At 37.0% G+C, this 14,478-nt stretch overlaps 1 protein-coding gene across 2 annotated transcripts; it reads left to right on the top strand.

Annotated features, from left to right (window-relative positions):
• The first annotated feature begins 8 nt into the window (after window positions 1-8).
• Window positions 9-12,943, top strand: GOLT1B (golgi transport 1B). 2 transcript variants are annotated; one of them, XM_036866677.1, is made up of 5 exons: window positions 9-156; window positions 5,626-5,717; window positions 7,109-7,287; window positions 8,111-8,192; window positions 10,416-12,943. In XM_036866677.1, exons 1-5 carry the CDS (start codon window positions 132-134, stop codon window positions 10,452-10,454), a joined length of 417 nt encoding a protein of 138 aa, XP_036722572.1. In that variant the 5' UTR covers window positions 9-131; the 3' UTR covers window positions 10,455-12,943. The 2 variants fall into 2 exon arrangements, with proteins under 2 accessions (XP_036722572.1, XP_036722573.1); XM_036866678.1 differs by lacking the exon at window positions 10,416-12,943 and adding an exon at window positions 9,996-10,400.
• The last annotated feature ends 1,535 nt before the right edge of the window (window positions 12,944-14,478 follow it).

The following is a 14,478-nucleotide window of genomic DNA, read 5'->3' on the forward strand; positions in this document are numbered from 1 at the left end:
GGGGGCGGCTGCGTGTTTCCGGAAGACGTGGCGGCTTTCGCCTGGGCTGTTTCCCGGCTCCGTTCTCTCGACTTTGCTTCACACCCTGGCCGCTCCGAGGTGCTGTCGACGCCGCCCTCACCCCTGCAGCCATGATCTCCTTAACGGACACCCAGAGTAAGTACCTGCTCCGAGGCCCCGCCGCGAGCCCCGGACACCCGTTCCTTGGGCTGGGTCTCGCCCGCCCGCCCCTCCGCCCGCCCGGGTCAATGAATGAAGCTCCGAAATGGGGGCGGCGGCCTGCGAGACATAGCTAGGGCTGCGGGCGTCTGGAGGGCTGCCTGGAGGAACCGAGGGCTGGACTCGCGGTGGCGGACCTGGCCTGGGGGGAGAGTCGGTGGGGTCTGGGGAGACGCCCTAGCTGGGGAGGGGGAGCTTTCGCCGAGCGTCTGTCTCGCACCGTGGTAGCGCAGCTCTCACTCCCAGGGAGATGGGCGCTTTGTTCCCGCGGGTGGCCACGAGAGAAAGTTTGATGCGCTGTGCCCGCGGCCCACTCTTGGGGACATTTCTGCACGTGACATGCTTGGGGTCCTCTACAAGTTACTGCTGGTTGTTTGGGAGGCCGAGTTTTAAATGTCACCTATGATAGGCTGTTTTTGAAAATGTGCTTACGCTTAAATACTTTGAGTATTTGCCTTTTGCCACTACTGGAAGCAACCTTTTAAAAGTCCCTTGAAACAACTTCACTTTTCTACCGCCTACTGTCTCCCCAATAGTAAACTCTGTGTTCAGTTAAACGATTTCTTTCGTTAATATTGTATATTGTGTTTTGGTGGCATGTTTTATTATTTTAGCATCTTTCTGCCTGCCACAGAGTTCTCCAGGCCTATCTTATCTCTAAGATTAACATTGCTGTCTGTTTTCATTTTCTATCAATGTAAAATTTACACTTTTCTATCCCTTTTTGTCAATCTTAATAATTTTGTATTTACATTTCTGCCAACCCTATGCTTCCTATCTTTTGATGGTCGTGATAGACTTTTTATCTCACTTTGTTTTATCTGCCACGCCTTTGTTCTTCTTATTCTGAATAACTTACTTGAATTTTAAAGATTTTAAGAACTAAACAGTCTGTTGAAATAAAAATAGAACTTCCTTTAAAAATGCCCTGTTTTAAAGTGGAGTCGTAAGGTTTGGATTCAAATCATGGCTAACTTGAACTTCACCGAGCTGCTAATAACTCCTGCCCACACTGCCACCCGAATCGAGCTCCTTCCCTTCCTCAAATTGGACTGGGTCTGCACCTTGGATGCCCATTTTGGTCTGCCTGTTCTGATCAGAGAAAATATAAGTATAGTCCTTTTTTGTTTGGGGTTTTTGTTTGTTTTTTTGTGGGATGTTTTCGTTTACTGTTATAATAAAATTAGCCATTTTATATAATTGTATAAAAGCATCTTATTTCAGTTTACCATGTGCTTTTATATAAATCGTTATCCTGAATTCTTTTAAGAGCCCTGTAGAGCAAAGAGGAATATGTCTCTTTTATAAATTAAAGGAGGCTCAAAAGAAATTCAATGTATAATCATGAGGGAAGTGACAGAAACAAGACTTGATCCCAAGTCTGCTGGCTCAAAAACCTTTGTTCTTTTCACGGTACCCTACTAGCATCTAAGAAGACTTGCTATAAAGCTTATTTGAAATCTGTCTTAGAATGGAGAAATTGTTCCATAGCAAAAATAGTTTCAACAGTAGATATTTATCCTTTAGAATTGTGCATTGATTTTTTTTTTTTTTTGAGAGAGAGACTGTGTAGAATATTCAGAGCCTATTTTCTTTATGATGCAGTGCTCTGTTCCTCTCAATTGAAACCCAGAATTTAGCAGAATTGTATACATAAATTGCTAGGATTTATTTCTAATACTACTAATTACTCAGAGGAAGTACTTAATCTCTACGTAGTTTTCCTATCTAACTTTCCTATCTTAGTCTGTGATTATTACATAGGTAAATATATGAACTACTTATCCTGTGTGTAGAGATTCTCTTCTACTGAAGTCTTATAGGGACAAGTGCCTGATTTACATCCTTCCAAAAACCAGAACAAGGGGGTTGGGTTAGAATGTGGGCAGAATAGGAAGCAGTCTCCTCACTTCATTAAATTGATGAGGAGGATGAAATTATACTCTTTACTGCTCATTTGTCAAGTGTTTTAGATAAGACAGTGGATCAGAACACAGAATGATCAGTGAACCAAAAGCTCTTTGGATTTCAAATGGTGTTTGTGTGTGTGTTTAACTGTAGGGGTCAGCCATCATTCAAGTGACTTGCCAGAATTATTCTGGGATCCTGATTCTGGAAGAGAAGTACCAGACCAAGTACTGATCATAGGAAATAGCAATTCATAATTGTTTTAGGGAATTCTACAGTAGCACACCCTACCTCACCCCACCCCAGAAAAAACCCACAAGATTTATTGAGGGGGCTGGAGTGGGGCAGTTCCTATGCTGCCTCTAAATCTTTACTTCATTATGTCACATTGCCTGAAATTCTACCATGGTGTTCAGTTGAGTTCTTTATTGTGACATTTTTACTTTTTGAAAGGAATGGGCATAGTAAGAAAGACAATGCTGCCTTAAAATGTCTTAAATAAGATATCAAAATGCTAACAGTGATTGTCATTGGATTAAGAATATCTCTCCTTATCACATTTCTACAATAAGCTTTTGATTTTAGATACATTTGTCTTATTAGACTGCTTTTATCAGATTATGCTTTAAAAACACGCACGTGTGTGTGTGTGCGCTCGAGCGGGAATGAAGGTTTGATAGTGCACAGAGGAAGATAAGTTTATTTTACTGGGTATGATTCTGGTGGTGAACGAGCAGCTCCAAGTAGGGCTTTAATAACCAGAGGGCTTGTGAATACATAGGCATAGGCAAGAATGGAATTCTGGAGGGGAGAAAATAACACAGCGAGGTCAGTTTGAGACTTTTGACCCATTCAGATCAGGGACTATTGGGCAATAACATGCTAGTGTCCGTTTTGACAAAAATGTTACAGGCAACCCTCTCTTTCTGTACGACACTGGATAAAGTAGTGGGAATGTTTGGGTTTCCCCTGTGATAGTTGTAAGATGTGGAGCCTGAAGACTGGATTTGAATTCTAGCCGGACTCCACACCACACCCCCGTCCCTCCCTGCACCTGTCCCCCTCCACACGCACATTTGCTGATTCTATGATCAAGGGTGAATTATTAATCTGAGCCTTCAGTTGCCCACATGAAACATGGGGCTGGTGCTACTTTTTTTTTTTTTTTTTTTTTTTTTTGAAATTCACGTTCTTATTTATTTATTTATTTTATTGATTGATTGATTGATTGCTGTGTTGGGTCTTCGTTTCTGTGCGAGGGCTTTCCCTAGTTGCGGCAAGCGGGGACCACTCTTCATCGCGTTGCGCGGGCCTCTCACTGTCGCGGCTCTCTTGTTGCGGAGCACAGGCTCCAGACGCGCAGGCTCAGTAATTGTGGCTCACGGGCCCAGTTGCTCCGTGGCATGTGGGATCTTCCCAGACCAGGGCTCGAACCCGTGTCCCCTGCATTGGCAGGCAGATTCTCAACCACTGCGCCACCAGGGAAGCCCCCTGGTGCTACTTTTTAACCCCCCAGTTTTGCTAAAGGAATTATGACATATTTGTATAAACATCTCATTAAGTGTAAAACCATGTACAGACATTGTCCTTTTTCACTGCAGTCAATTTTGTACTGACATCTCCTTAGTTATGTTAGTAACAAGCTAATTATATTAAACCTAAAGATGCTTCTCCCAGAAGTTCAGCCTACTCCAGTGCCCTTGAATTTCATTTAATCAAACATATTTAACCTGGCGAAAAAAAAATCTCTAGAATAATGTAATGATGCCTACCTTGCAGTAGTATGGGGAGGATTAAGTTCTATAAGATACGAAAAGCACCTCGTAATGGGCAATTCATGGTAAATTCTCAATACATAGTAGGCATATTGCCATATAGTTTCCTTTCTGATGAACAAACATCTCAAAATGTGTACGTAATCATTAGGACAATTTGTGAAAAGATAGAAATGAGTTGTATTTAAATAATTCAGCTGCCAGTGACTAAATCCTAACTACTAAATAGTTATTTAATGGAATTTTCCTTGCTCTTTTGTCCATATTTTCCTGTAGGAAATTATGTCTGACACCTAAACAGTTATTTGGTTAAATTCTCCTAAAGCATTTAAGCATGAAGGTATGAGCCTCCAATTTTCATGAGAATTTGTGTCCGTGGAATACACTTACCAGTGTATTTATGGACAGGTACCTGAATTCTTTTAGACTAACTTTCGGAGAACAAGGCAGCTGGAATGGGAGGCAGGAGTTAACTGTAAATTGAGGTGAAGGATGTCAAAAAAGGCATAGGATATAAATTTTCAACTCATCATAACATTTTACATGCTTAAATTTTTAAGTAGCTGTGACTTAGATTTTAGCTCTCTGGAGCCGAGGCAAAAAAGTAACAGATCAGAAATCACTACTGTGTATTTAAAATTGTGTTTCCCAAAATATGGCAGTTTCGGTCTGATTTATTATTTTATGCAGATAGTGCTGCTAGGTAAAATAAGGATTGGTGACTGTTTCCTGAAAACAAAACTGAAATAATCAAGGAACTAATTTCGTGGATTGTGCTTTGTAACATTAACAGAATAGTACAACTGTAACCTTAGAAAGTTAAGACTCTTCAGACATAAAGATAAGTCTAGGGAGTGTAAAGGTAATAAAATATTAGTTTTGTATAAAGAGTAACCATAGACTTAAAAGCTTATACTTTGTCCATCACTCTATACTCAGTACCTAGAACAGTTGCTGGCATTTAGGAGTTGATCAACAATTCTTTGTTTTTGAATGAAAAAGTAAAAACCCAGAATATTAATATTAGGTAAAACAGTCTTCTTTGAAATGTTGGAGAGGTGATTTTTGGACTCTTAGACTAAATATGTGAATGGATGCATAGTTGAGAGAGACTTGTAGAAGATGAATCCATAATAAGCCGTCAAGAAGTTAAAAGTCTGAAAATTAACTTTGGAGGAGACGGCTTCTTGACTCTCAAAATCTCTCCTGTTGTCATTGTGAGAAGCAGTCTGTGCTGACCTCCCATAGCATTTCCAGTGGGTTAAGGAAGGAATTCGTTTTCAGAAGGGAAAGAAGGAACTGCAGATATTGTGCATACAAATACTAGTCATGGAATATGAAAGGAGAAAAGGAGACAAAAGTGAACCCACATACTTATGTCTGATGCCAGAAGGGCTCTTGGGAGAGAAAAAATAATATAACCAAAGGTTTAGATTCCTGATTTGTCTTTCTCTATTATGGGTATGTTTGTGAGAAATGCTCTCTCTCATATAAGGATTAGAAATTCCCATTCATATTTTAAATTTTGGGAGTAATTTTCTGTTGTTAATTTAATTTGTTCTGGATCTTAATGAATGTCATTATAAGTCAACCTGCAATGTTGGGGTCCTATTTCCTTATATCAGTCAAAAGAAAAACTGAAAATTTTTTCTTGCTTAGTTTACGAGGATCTTAATGTAACTTTACTTTTGCTTTACCCTTAACCATATAACTTATATTGCAGAAATTGGAATGGGATTAACAGGATTTGGAGTGTTTTTCCTGTTCTTTGGAATGATTCTCTTTTTTGACAAAGCACTACTGGCTATTGGAAATGTGAGTTTTTCAATACATATTTTAACTAAATTCATAAGGAAATTTTAACTACTAATGAATTATTGCCTGCTATGAAATTGGGGGGAAATAATTCACTGTTACTCATGTGAAGACTGCTGTTACATTCTCTGATTTCATCAGGGGTGAAACCTGTCAGCTTTCTGTTTAAATAAAAGATAAATGCTTAATGAAGTTTTCTAATTCCATAACTGCTCTGTTAAGTGTTTGATATGTGATTTACAATAGATTAAATCAAGACTGCCTCAAATAGTTCAAAATAGATGACTTGATAGCCCCGTGTCTTGGTAAGTTTGTTAATGTTTTGACTTTACACATCTGAGATTTAACATTTGCTTAAATAGCATAAAATGAACAGAGTTTTAAAAACTACTTAAACCTTTAAAAAATATATTAATAATTGACCTGCTAAGAAAGGTGTGTATATTGTTTATTTGGAATGTGTACTCTGTTGTGCATGTGTGAAGGCTGTGCAAGAGTTCTAGAAATAAATAATAACCCTTCTAAGAGGGCAATAAAGTCACTGAATAGCGATAAAATATTTTTGAAGTGTATGTTAACATTGGGCTTTTAATTGGACATTGGAAAACATAAAGGGTAACGATTGTTCAAAATTAATGTTTTAAACAATAATATAAACAGCATTGGTATCTCAGAATGTGAAGCTTAACCAATAGGCTTAATAAACATTTTTGTGAAATATTTTTCACTGAAGAATGGTTATGAAGAAAGGCAAGTGTTTGGGAATAAAACCTGGGAAAACGCAGGCTTTTAGTCAATCACCATCTCTTGTCCATTGTCTGAAAACCTACAAACTATAAGTATATTTGAGAATGCATGGCTGTATTTCATTTCTGCTGCTCCCAGATTTCCGGAATTAATAAAACTAGGATCTTCTTGCTGGCTTTGCGTGGTTTCTTCTACTACCAACTGGGCCATGTCAGGTTTTCTCCCGTCCATAGGAACTCCTGTCACCCCTGATCAAGTTTTCAGAACCAGGAGTACCTTCGGCTGACATATTTTCGGGCACCTTCCCTCTCCTGCCTTGCCGCTCATCTGCTTGACTAAGCCATCGCCATCTAGCTGAAGCTGGGGAAACCACTGCAGATGCAGATGCCGCTGGGTGACACCTAATCTTTCTTTGTTTCTCTTTTCTTCATATAATCAAGATAGAAGAGGACTGAACAGAGGGGGATACAACTACAGGTTTAACGTGGTTCTGCCTCTTGGTGTGCATTGTAGTTTTCTCTGGCCAGTTGCTCACATTAAAAGCCACATGTCTTTTTTATCATATTCAGCTTTGACCTTACCCCTTCAAACATATGCAGTGCATTTAACTGCTTTTTCTGTGTTACGTTTTCCTCCTCTTCTAGGTTTTATTTGTGGCTGGCTTGGCTTTTGTAATTGGTTTAGAAAGAACATTCAGATTCTTCTTCCAAAAACATAAAATGAAAGCTACAGGATTTTTCCTGGGTGGTGTATTTGTAGTCCTGATTGGTTGGCCTTTGATAGGCATGATCTTCGAAATTTATGGATTCTTTCTCTTGTTCAGGTAAGGCAACCATTTTATTTTATTGTTTCTCTTTCAGTAAACCTTTATGTCAAATAATTATTACAGAAACCCAGGTGTGTTTATCAGATGCAGATGATTGCTTATGTCAGGGTATAAATTATTTTATAAAGTATTTTCAATGCAATAAAATTTATTTTGTTGGCATTTTACGGCACTCTCTTTATGTTTGGTATTTTCATCAACCAGACAGTGATTGATTGATAGATAGATAGACAGATAGGTAGGTAGATAGATCGATCGATCCAGCATTTTAATATGTAGACTTGATGCTGTACAGTTACTGTCACTTGATGACACTTTCTTTAGTGCATGTAGATATTAGAAAATTTTGGACCAAATACATTATGGGAGGTTTTGATCAGTTAATATTTTACAAATGCCACTTACCCAGTAAAGAATAGTATGCAATGTGAGAAAATACTTTCAAGTAAGTTGGTTTAATTATTTATTCAAGAAAAGTGTATCATTTGTCTTCTATCTGCCAAGCACCATATTGCCCACAGGAAACAAACATTATTAAGTGCCAAATCTGCTTTAGAGAATCTCTCATTTCTAAAATGGGAAATAGACTGTAAAGATACCAGTAGGATGTAATAGTAATGCCATTATAGATGTTTATGCAGAATGTTATGAGCACAACTAAGGAAGGGATCAAATCCAGGGAGAGGTAAGAGATAACTGAATTTTGAAGTCTCTTAAAACATTCAAAACTTTAACAGGATCCTTTCTTTTTACATGGCTAACGGTTCATTTTGGTAATAGAGAACGTGTTCATCCTAAGAACTTTTTTCGCCTCTCCCAGGGGCTTCTTTCCTGTGGTTGTTGGATTTATTAGAAGAGTGCCAGTCCTTGGATCACTCTTGAATTTACCTGGAATTAGATCAGTAAGTAATCATATATTTAACAATATGTTTTTCTAAACCATTAAAATAAATGCTCTCTGGGGGGAGGGACAGCTTGGGAGTTTGGGGTTAGCAGATGCAAACTATTATATATAGAATGAGTAAACAACAATGTCCTACTGTATAGCACAGGGAATTATATTCAATATCCTGTGATAAACCATAATGGAAAAGAATATAAAAAAGAATGTCTGTGTGTGTGTGTATATATATATGTATATATACACACACACATACACACACACACATATATATATGTATAACTGAATCACTTTGCTGTATAGCAGAAATTAATACAACATTGTAAATCAACTATACTTCAATAATTTTTAAAAGTTTTTTAAATAAAATAAAAATTTTAAAGATAAATGCTCTCTGATGCTCTTTTTAGAAATTTGAGGAATTGATACATGATTGATAAGTTTTTTATTATGATATAAATGGTTGCATCACATAGATCGTGGTTACCATGAATACCAGAGAAAATAATCATTGCTAAACCTATAGAACCTGAAATTTGGTTTCACTGTATCCATTTTTAATGTTCTCTCTTTTTTCATGTAACTTGGATTGATATGCTATGCTGCCTTTCTCTTTGAGAGTTCAAGGCACTTTTCAATTAACTTTTATATGATCTCTAATTTTAGAAGCGATAATATAAAAGGACATCATTATTTCTTACAAATATTTTCTCTCTTAGACTGTATCACCAAATGGAGTGCTTTAAGACAATTAAATAAAGCACTGTGATAACTGGGAGTCAGATGATAAAATTCCATTCCTAGCTCTGTCCACAGTTAGAACAGTCTTGTCAAATCTTTTTCTCCAGGGCGGGCAATCAGCTTCTTAAAGTTGTTTGCAGACTTTTGTAGATGCTTCTAGAGAGGTAGTTCATAGCATTTATTGAATTCTCAAAGAGCTGAAGGATGGCTTACCCACTAAAAATAGGTACCACTATAAGCCTAATGTCATTTCCATCCTCAAATCAGAACCTTGCAGCCCAGATAACCTAGACATTTTTTGAAGTTACCTTTGGAGATACAATGTTGTGCTTTCTCTCCACCTAAATTTACCGTAAAATTCTAATGAATCCATGAGTGCTTTGAGAGCAACTTTTAGTTTCAGTGTGCCAATCACCTATTTGTGATAATATAAGATGCTAGAACCTAGGCTTATAGGGGTATATCCTGATTTCATTTGCATTAATCCCCAAAACTCATACAGTAGTCAATGTTGTTTATACTTAGAATGTCTTTTGAATGTACTACAACTTCTAGTTATAGAGCTGTAATCATTAATCATGTCCTTAATTTAAGGATTCTTCAGTATTTGCATAAATGGACATCCAATACTATAAATGATGTTTCCTATTATTATTACTTCATTGTAATAAATGCTTAAGTAAAAATGTGAATAATGAAATGAAAGAAAGGGTTAGATGATTGCTAGATTTTGATAGTGTTATATAATCACTTGGGTTATGTAACTTTTAATATCTTCACTAATTACTTTGTTTCAACATCTGTTTGCATCACCATCTGGAATGCTGAAGAAAGCCCAATTGCTTTATATTTGGGGTGGAGTAACCAAAGTAAATAACCACTTACATTAATGTGTGTTAAAACTTATGTTCCATAATTATCGATTTATGCTTGCATCATTAAGTCTCTTTTTAATGTCATTGCCACTTTCAGTCTGAAGTCCAGAATACACATTTAAAGTATTTTTAGTCAGTAGCTGTTGTTAATTATTGAACTTAATGGAGCTAAATCTGTTTGTTCAAAGACTACATAGGCCCAGAAGAGATCCACAATAATGGGCAGTTGAAATATCTTATTGGGTTCATTAATGCATGGATGGCTGACATTTCAGCTTTTTATTTTTTTACTTTTTTTGTTCAGCTAGCAGCGTTAACTTCATCTTATCCAGTTTTTTTATTCATTGCGTTGTGTTTCTTGTATTGCACCCTTAAAGTCATATGTGTAACATGTCATGCAGAAACAACTTATAGAAAAAAAAATTTTTTTATATACACTTTTGTGTCAGAAGATGGTGGTGAGTAGTACTGGATTAATCGTTGTCAGTCATACCTTAAATTTCCACAAATCTTATAAAGCTGGGTTTTTTAATCCACATTTGAAGTGTTGATGTAATATTTTATAGTGCTCTAGGCTTTCATTTAATTATCTGTTTTTCTTCTTGCAGTTTGTAGATAAAGTCGGAGAAAGCAACAATATGGTATAACAACAAGTGAATTGAAGACTCATTTAAAATATTGTATTATTTATAAAATCCTTTGAAGAATATTCAGCACAAAATTAAATTACATGAAATAGCTTGTAATGTTCCTTACAGAAGTTTAAAACGTATAGCCTACAGAGTAGCAACAGCAGTTAACAAAGAAGCAGTGAAAACAGACTTCTAACCAAGTCATCTAAGAAGTCAGCAAGCAAACCGAAGGAGATGAAATCTATGTTACAATGCATATTGAAACTCTTGAAGGGGATTCTTACTGTTTTTCCACAATGTGTGAAACACAGCCATCCTTAGAGAACTATAGTGCCTGTTTCTTTTCTTTTTTTTTTGAAGATGCAAGCACACCCATAGGCATTTGCTTTTTAGAACTGTAATGTCCTCTGCAACAGCGAAAATATTTCCAGTTGCACTGTGTCTCTGAAAGTGATGCATGAGTTAGATTGGATTATGTCATCGTAATATATTAAAACCAGGAAAACCCAGTGTCGATGTATGAATCACTTTTTTTCTTTTTTTTTTTTTGGTAAACGTACGGTTAAAATAAAACTTTTGTGGTTCTTCTGAATCTTAATATTTTAAAGCCAGATGGAAATCTGAACTAGATATTCTTTGTTGGAATATGCAGAGGTCATTCTTTACTAGCTTGTAGTTTCTAAGTTATAGCTGACTCAGCACTTTTTCTTTCAGGAACACATTCTGGAAGTCCTCATACTTCTTGGGACTCTCACGTGAGCATCTTTATCTTTCATGACATGTAAGCATTTAACAAAAAAAGCATTCTTGGTGATGAAGGAGTCTGTCACATAGCTCATTGCATTGAATAGTTTATTTAAGATACTACGTGATGCAACCCAAATGGATAGTTCCATGTTGTGATCCAGTTTTTCTTTTTCTTTTCTTTTTTAAATTTTAGCAGTGATTTATTATTTTGCTTTTCATAAAATAACTACTGGTAATATTTACTTTAGGATGTACCGTGTTAAAAGGTTAAACTTACAGCTATTTTTTAAGGGCTATTTACATAAGCCAAGTTTTCCCTTATTTTCAGCTTTTTCATAACATAAAAATCAATATGCATAATGTGTGTTTCATATGATCACTCTTCATTTGAGTTCATGGAGAGAATATCTGAGTTCACATACTAAATTATTTTACTGTAATTAAACTGGCTATAGTTCTGAAAAACATGACACTACAAAAATGATGTGTTGTCTTCTCTACTGTTGCTGCTTGACAGGCAGTAGGAAACAGTAGTTGTTTCTTCATTAGTAGTTTTCCAAGGTGGCACCCTTTTGGTAGATGTAGGAAGACATTTCAAGAGTCATAGTACTATTTGTTTTACCACTAATGATTATACTATTTACTCTTTTTTTTTTTTAACAGTTGCAAAGCTTTTTAATGTATAAAATCATAATTGAAATTTGTGATTTTTATTGACAAATGTGTCTACAAAATATATTACAGCCTATGTTATTTTTAGTTAAATCTCTTGATGCACAGAGAAGTCCCAACCTTGCTCATCTAAAGAAGGAAGGACTTGGTAGATAGTCTAATGGTTCAGCCTTGTGGATTACTGTCTTTCTGGTACTGGCATTTGACTTATAATCTGTGAAAACAGATGATATTGACAAAATGAGACTCCTACCTCAATAGTTCGTGGAATAATAAGAAACCTAGTGTTGTGTCTAATGTTCTTCAAAAAAGTAATATCCTCACTTGGAGAGTGTCAAATATATACATATTTTGGGGATTGACTTATACAAGTTGCCCTGTAGGACTCTGTTATACATATTTTTGACTGACCCATATTATTTACAGTGGTTAGATAATTCTACCTTTTTAAAGCAAGAACAGTATCTGTTAATGTATGGAACATCTGTATTATTTAGCTCCTTTGTAGACATGAATTTCTATCAAAATGTTCTTTGCACTGTAACAGAGATCTCTTTTTCAGCAATCTTATTTCAGAAAGCATTATTAGAAATGTGTAAAGGATGTGATAATCTCCCAGTCCTTAGTAAGAGTGAGAGGCTTGGAGCAGTTTTCAGTTTTAAATGAGTCCACAGTTTATCTCAAATGTGAGTTTGAGACTGCTTGGTAGCATTGTATGTTTCTTATTCAGAACCATTGATGAGGCTCTATTTTTAAACATACTTGTCTTCTGACAGAAAGGACTGTACATCATATTGTTTCTTCCTTTCCAATATTAGTCTTCTGTCTTTGTGACAAAAAACATACTCTGATTATTGCTATAAAGATGGAGGAGAAGGTCTAATACTACTTAGCCTTAAGTGTCTCTGGCATTGTTCAAATGTATTTTCTGTAACAGAAACCTATTTGGAATGTTTTCTTTTTCCCCTTATAAATTGTAATTCCTGGAATACTGCTGCTTTTAAAAGTCTCACAGATTATATGATCTAACAATTGAATATTGTAAATACACTTGTCTTCTCAATAAAAGGGTACTTTTCTATTAACTGGTGGTTGTCTCAACTTGGGCTGCTATAACAAAATTCCATAGACTGGCTTACACAACAGATGTTTATTTCTCATGGTTCTGCATCCTGGGAAGTCCAAAATGAGGGTGCTGGCAGATTCAGTTCCTGGAGCGGGCCCTCTTCCTGGCGTGCCGACAGCTGCCTTCTCACTGTGTCCTCACATGGCAGAGAAAAAGAGAAGGAACAAGTTCTCATCTCTCTCCTCATAAGGACACTAATCCCTTAATGAGGAGCCCCATCTTGATAACCTCATCTAAACCTAATTACCTCCCAAAGGCCCACCCCCAAATACCATGACGTTGGGGGTTAGGGTTTCAACATATGAATTTGGAGGGAACACATTCAATCCATAACAATGGTCAGATGTATTTTTATTAAGAAATTCTAAAACTTAAGCATTGCACAATAACCCACCTCGTGTTTTGTGGGGTTTTTTAACATCTTTATTGGAGTATAATTGCTTTACAATGGTGTGTTAGTTTCTGCTTTATAACAAAGTGAATTAACTATACATATACATATATCCCCATATCACCTCCCTCTTGCGTCTCCCTCCCATCCTCCCTATCCCACCCCTCTAGGTGATCACAAAGCACCGAGCTCGTCTCCCTGTGCTATGCAGCTGCTTCCCACTAGCTATTTTACGTTTGGTAGTGTATATATGTCCATGCCACTCTCTCACTTCGTCCCAGCTTACCCTTCCCCCTCCCCGTGTCCTCAAGTCCATTCGCTACGTCTGCATCTTTATTCCTGTCCTGCCCCTAGGTTCTTCAGAACCATTTTTTTTTTTTAGATTCCATATATATGTGTCAGCATATGGTATTTGTTTTTCTCTTTCTGACTTACTTCACTCTGTTTGACAGTCTCTAAGTCCATCCATCTCACTACAGATAACTCAATTTCATTTCTTTGTATGGCTGAGTAATACTCCATATATATATATATATATATATATATATATATATGTGCCACATCTTTATCCATTCATCTGTCGATGGACACTTAGGTTGCTTCCATGACCTGGCTATTGTAAATAGAGCTGCAATGAACATTGTGGTACATGACTCTTTGAATTATGGTTTTCTCAGTGTATATGCCCAGTAGTGGGATTGCTGGGTCATAACCTCATGTTTTTTAAATTAGCCTTATATGCAGTTTTCTTTTTTTTAAATTTTATTTATTTATTTATTTATGGCTGTGTTGGGTCTTCGTTTCTGTGCGAGGGCTTTCTCTAGTTGCGGCAAGTGGGGGCCAGTCTTCATCGCGGTGCACGGGCCTCTCACTATAGCAGCCTCTCTTGTTGCGGAGCACAGGCTCCAGACGCGCAGGCTCAGTAGTTGTGGCTCACGGGCCTAGTGGCTCCGCGGCATGTGGGATCTTCCCATACCAGGGCCCGAACCCTTGTCCCCTGCATTGGCAGGCAGATTCTCAACCACTGCGCCACCAGGGAAGCCCCAGTTTTCTTTTTTATATAATGGTCACATCTTCCACGTCCAAACTGTTTAAATGTAATC

Source organism: Balaenoptera musculus, chromosome 10 (assembly GCF_009873245.2).
Source record: "Balaenoptera musculus isolate JJ_BM4_2016_0621 chromosome 10, mBalMus1.pri.v3, whole genome shotgun sequence".
Lineage (NCBI taxonomy): Eukaryota > Metazoa > Chordata > Mammalia > Artiodactyla > Balaenopteridae > Balaenoptera > Balaenoptera musculus.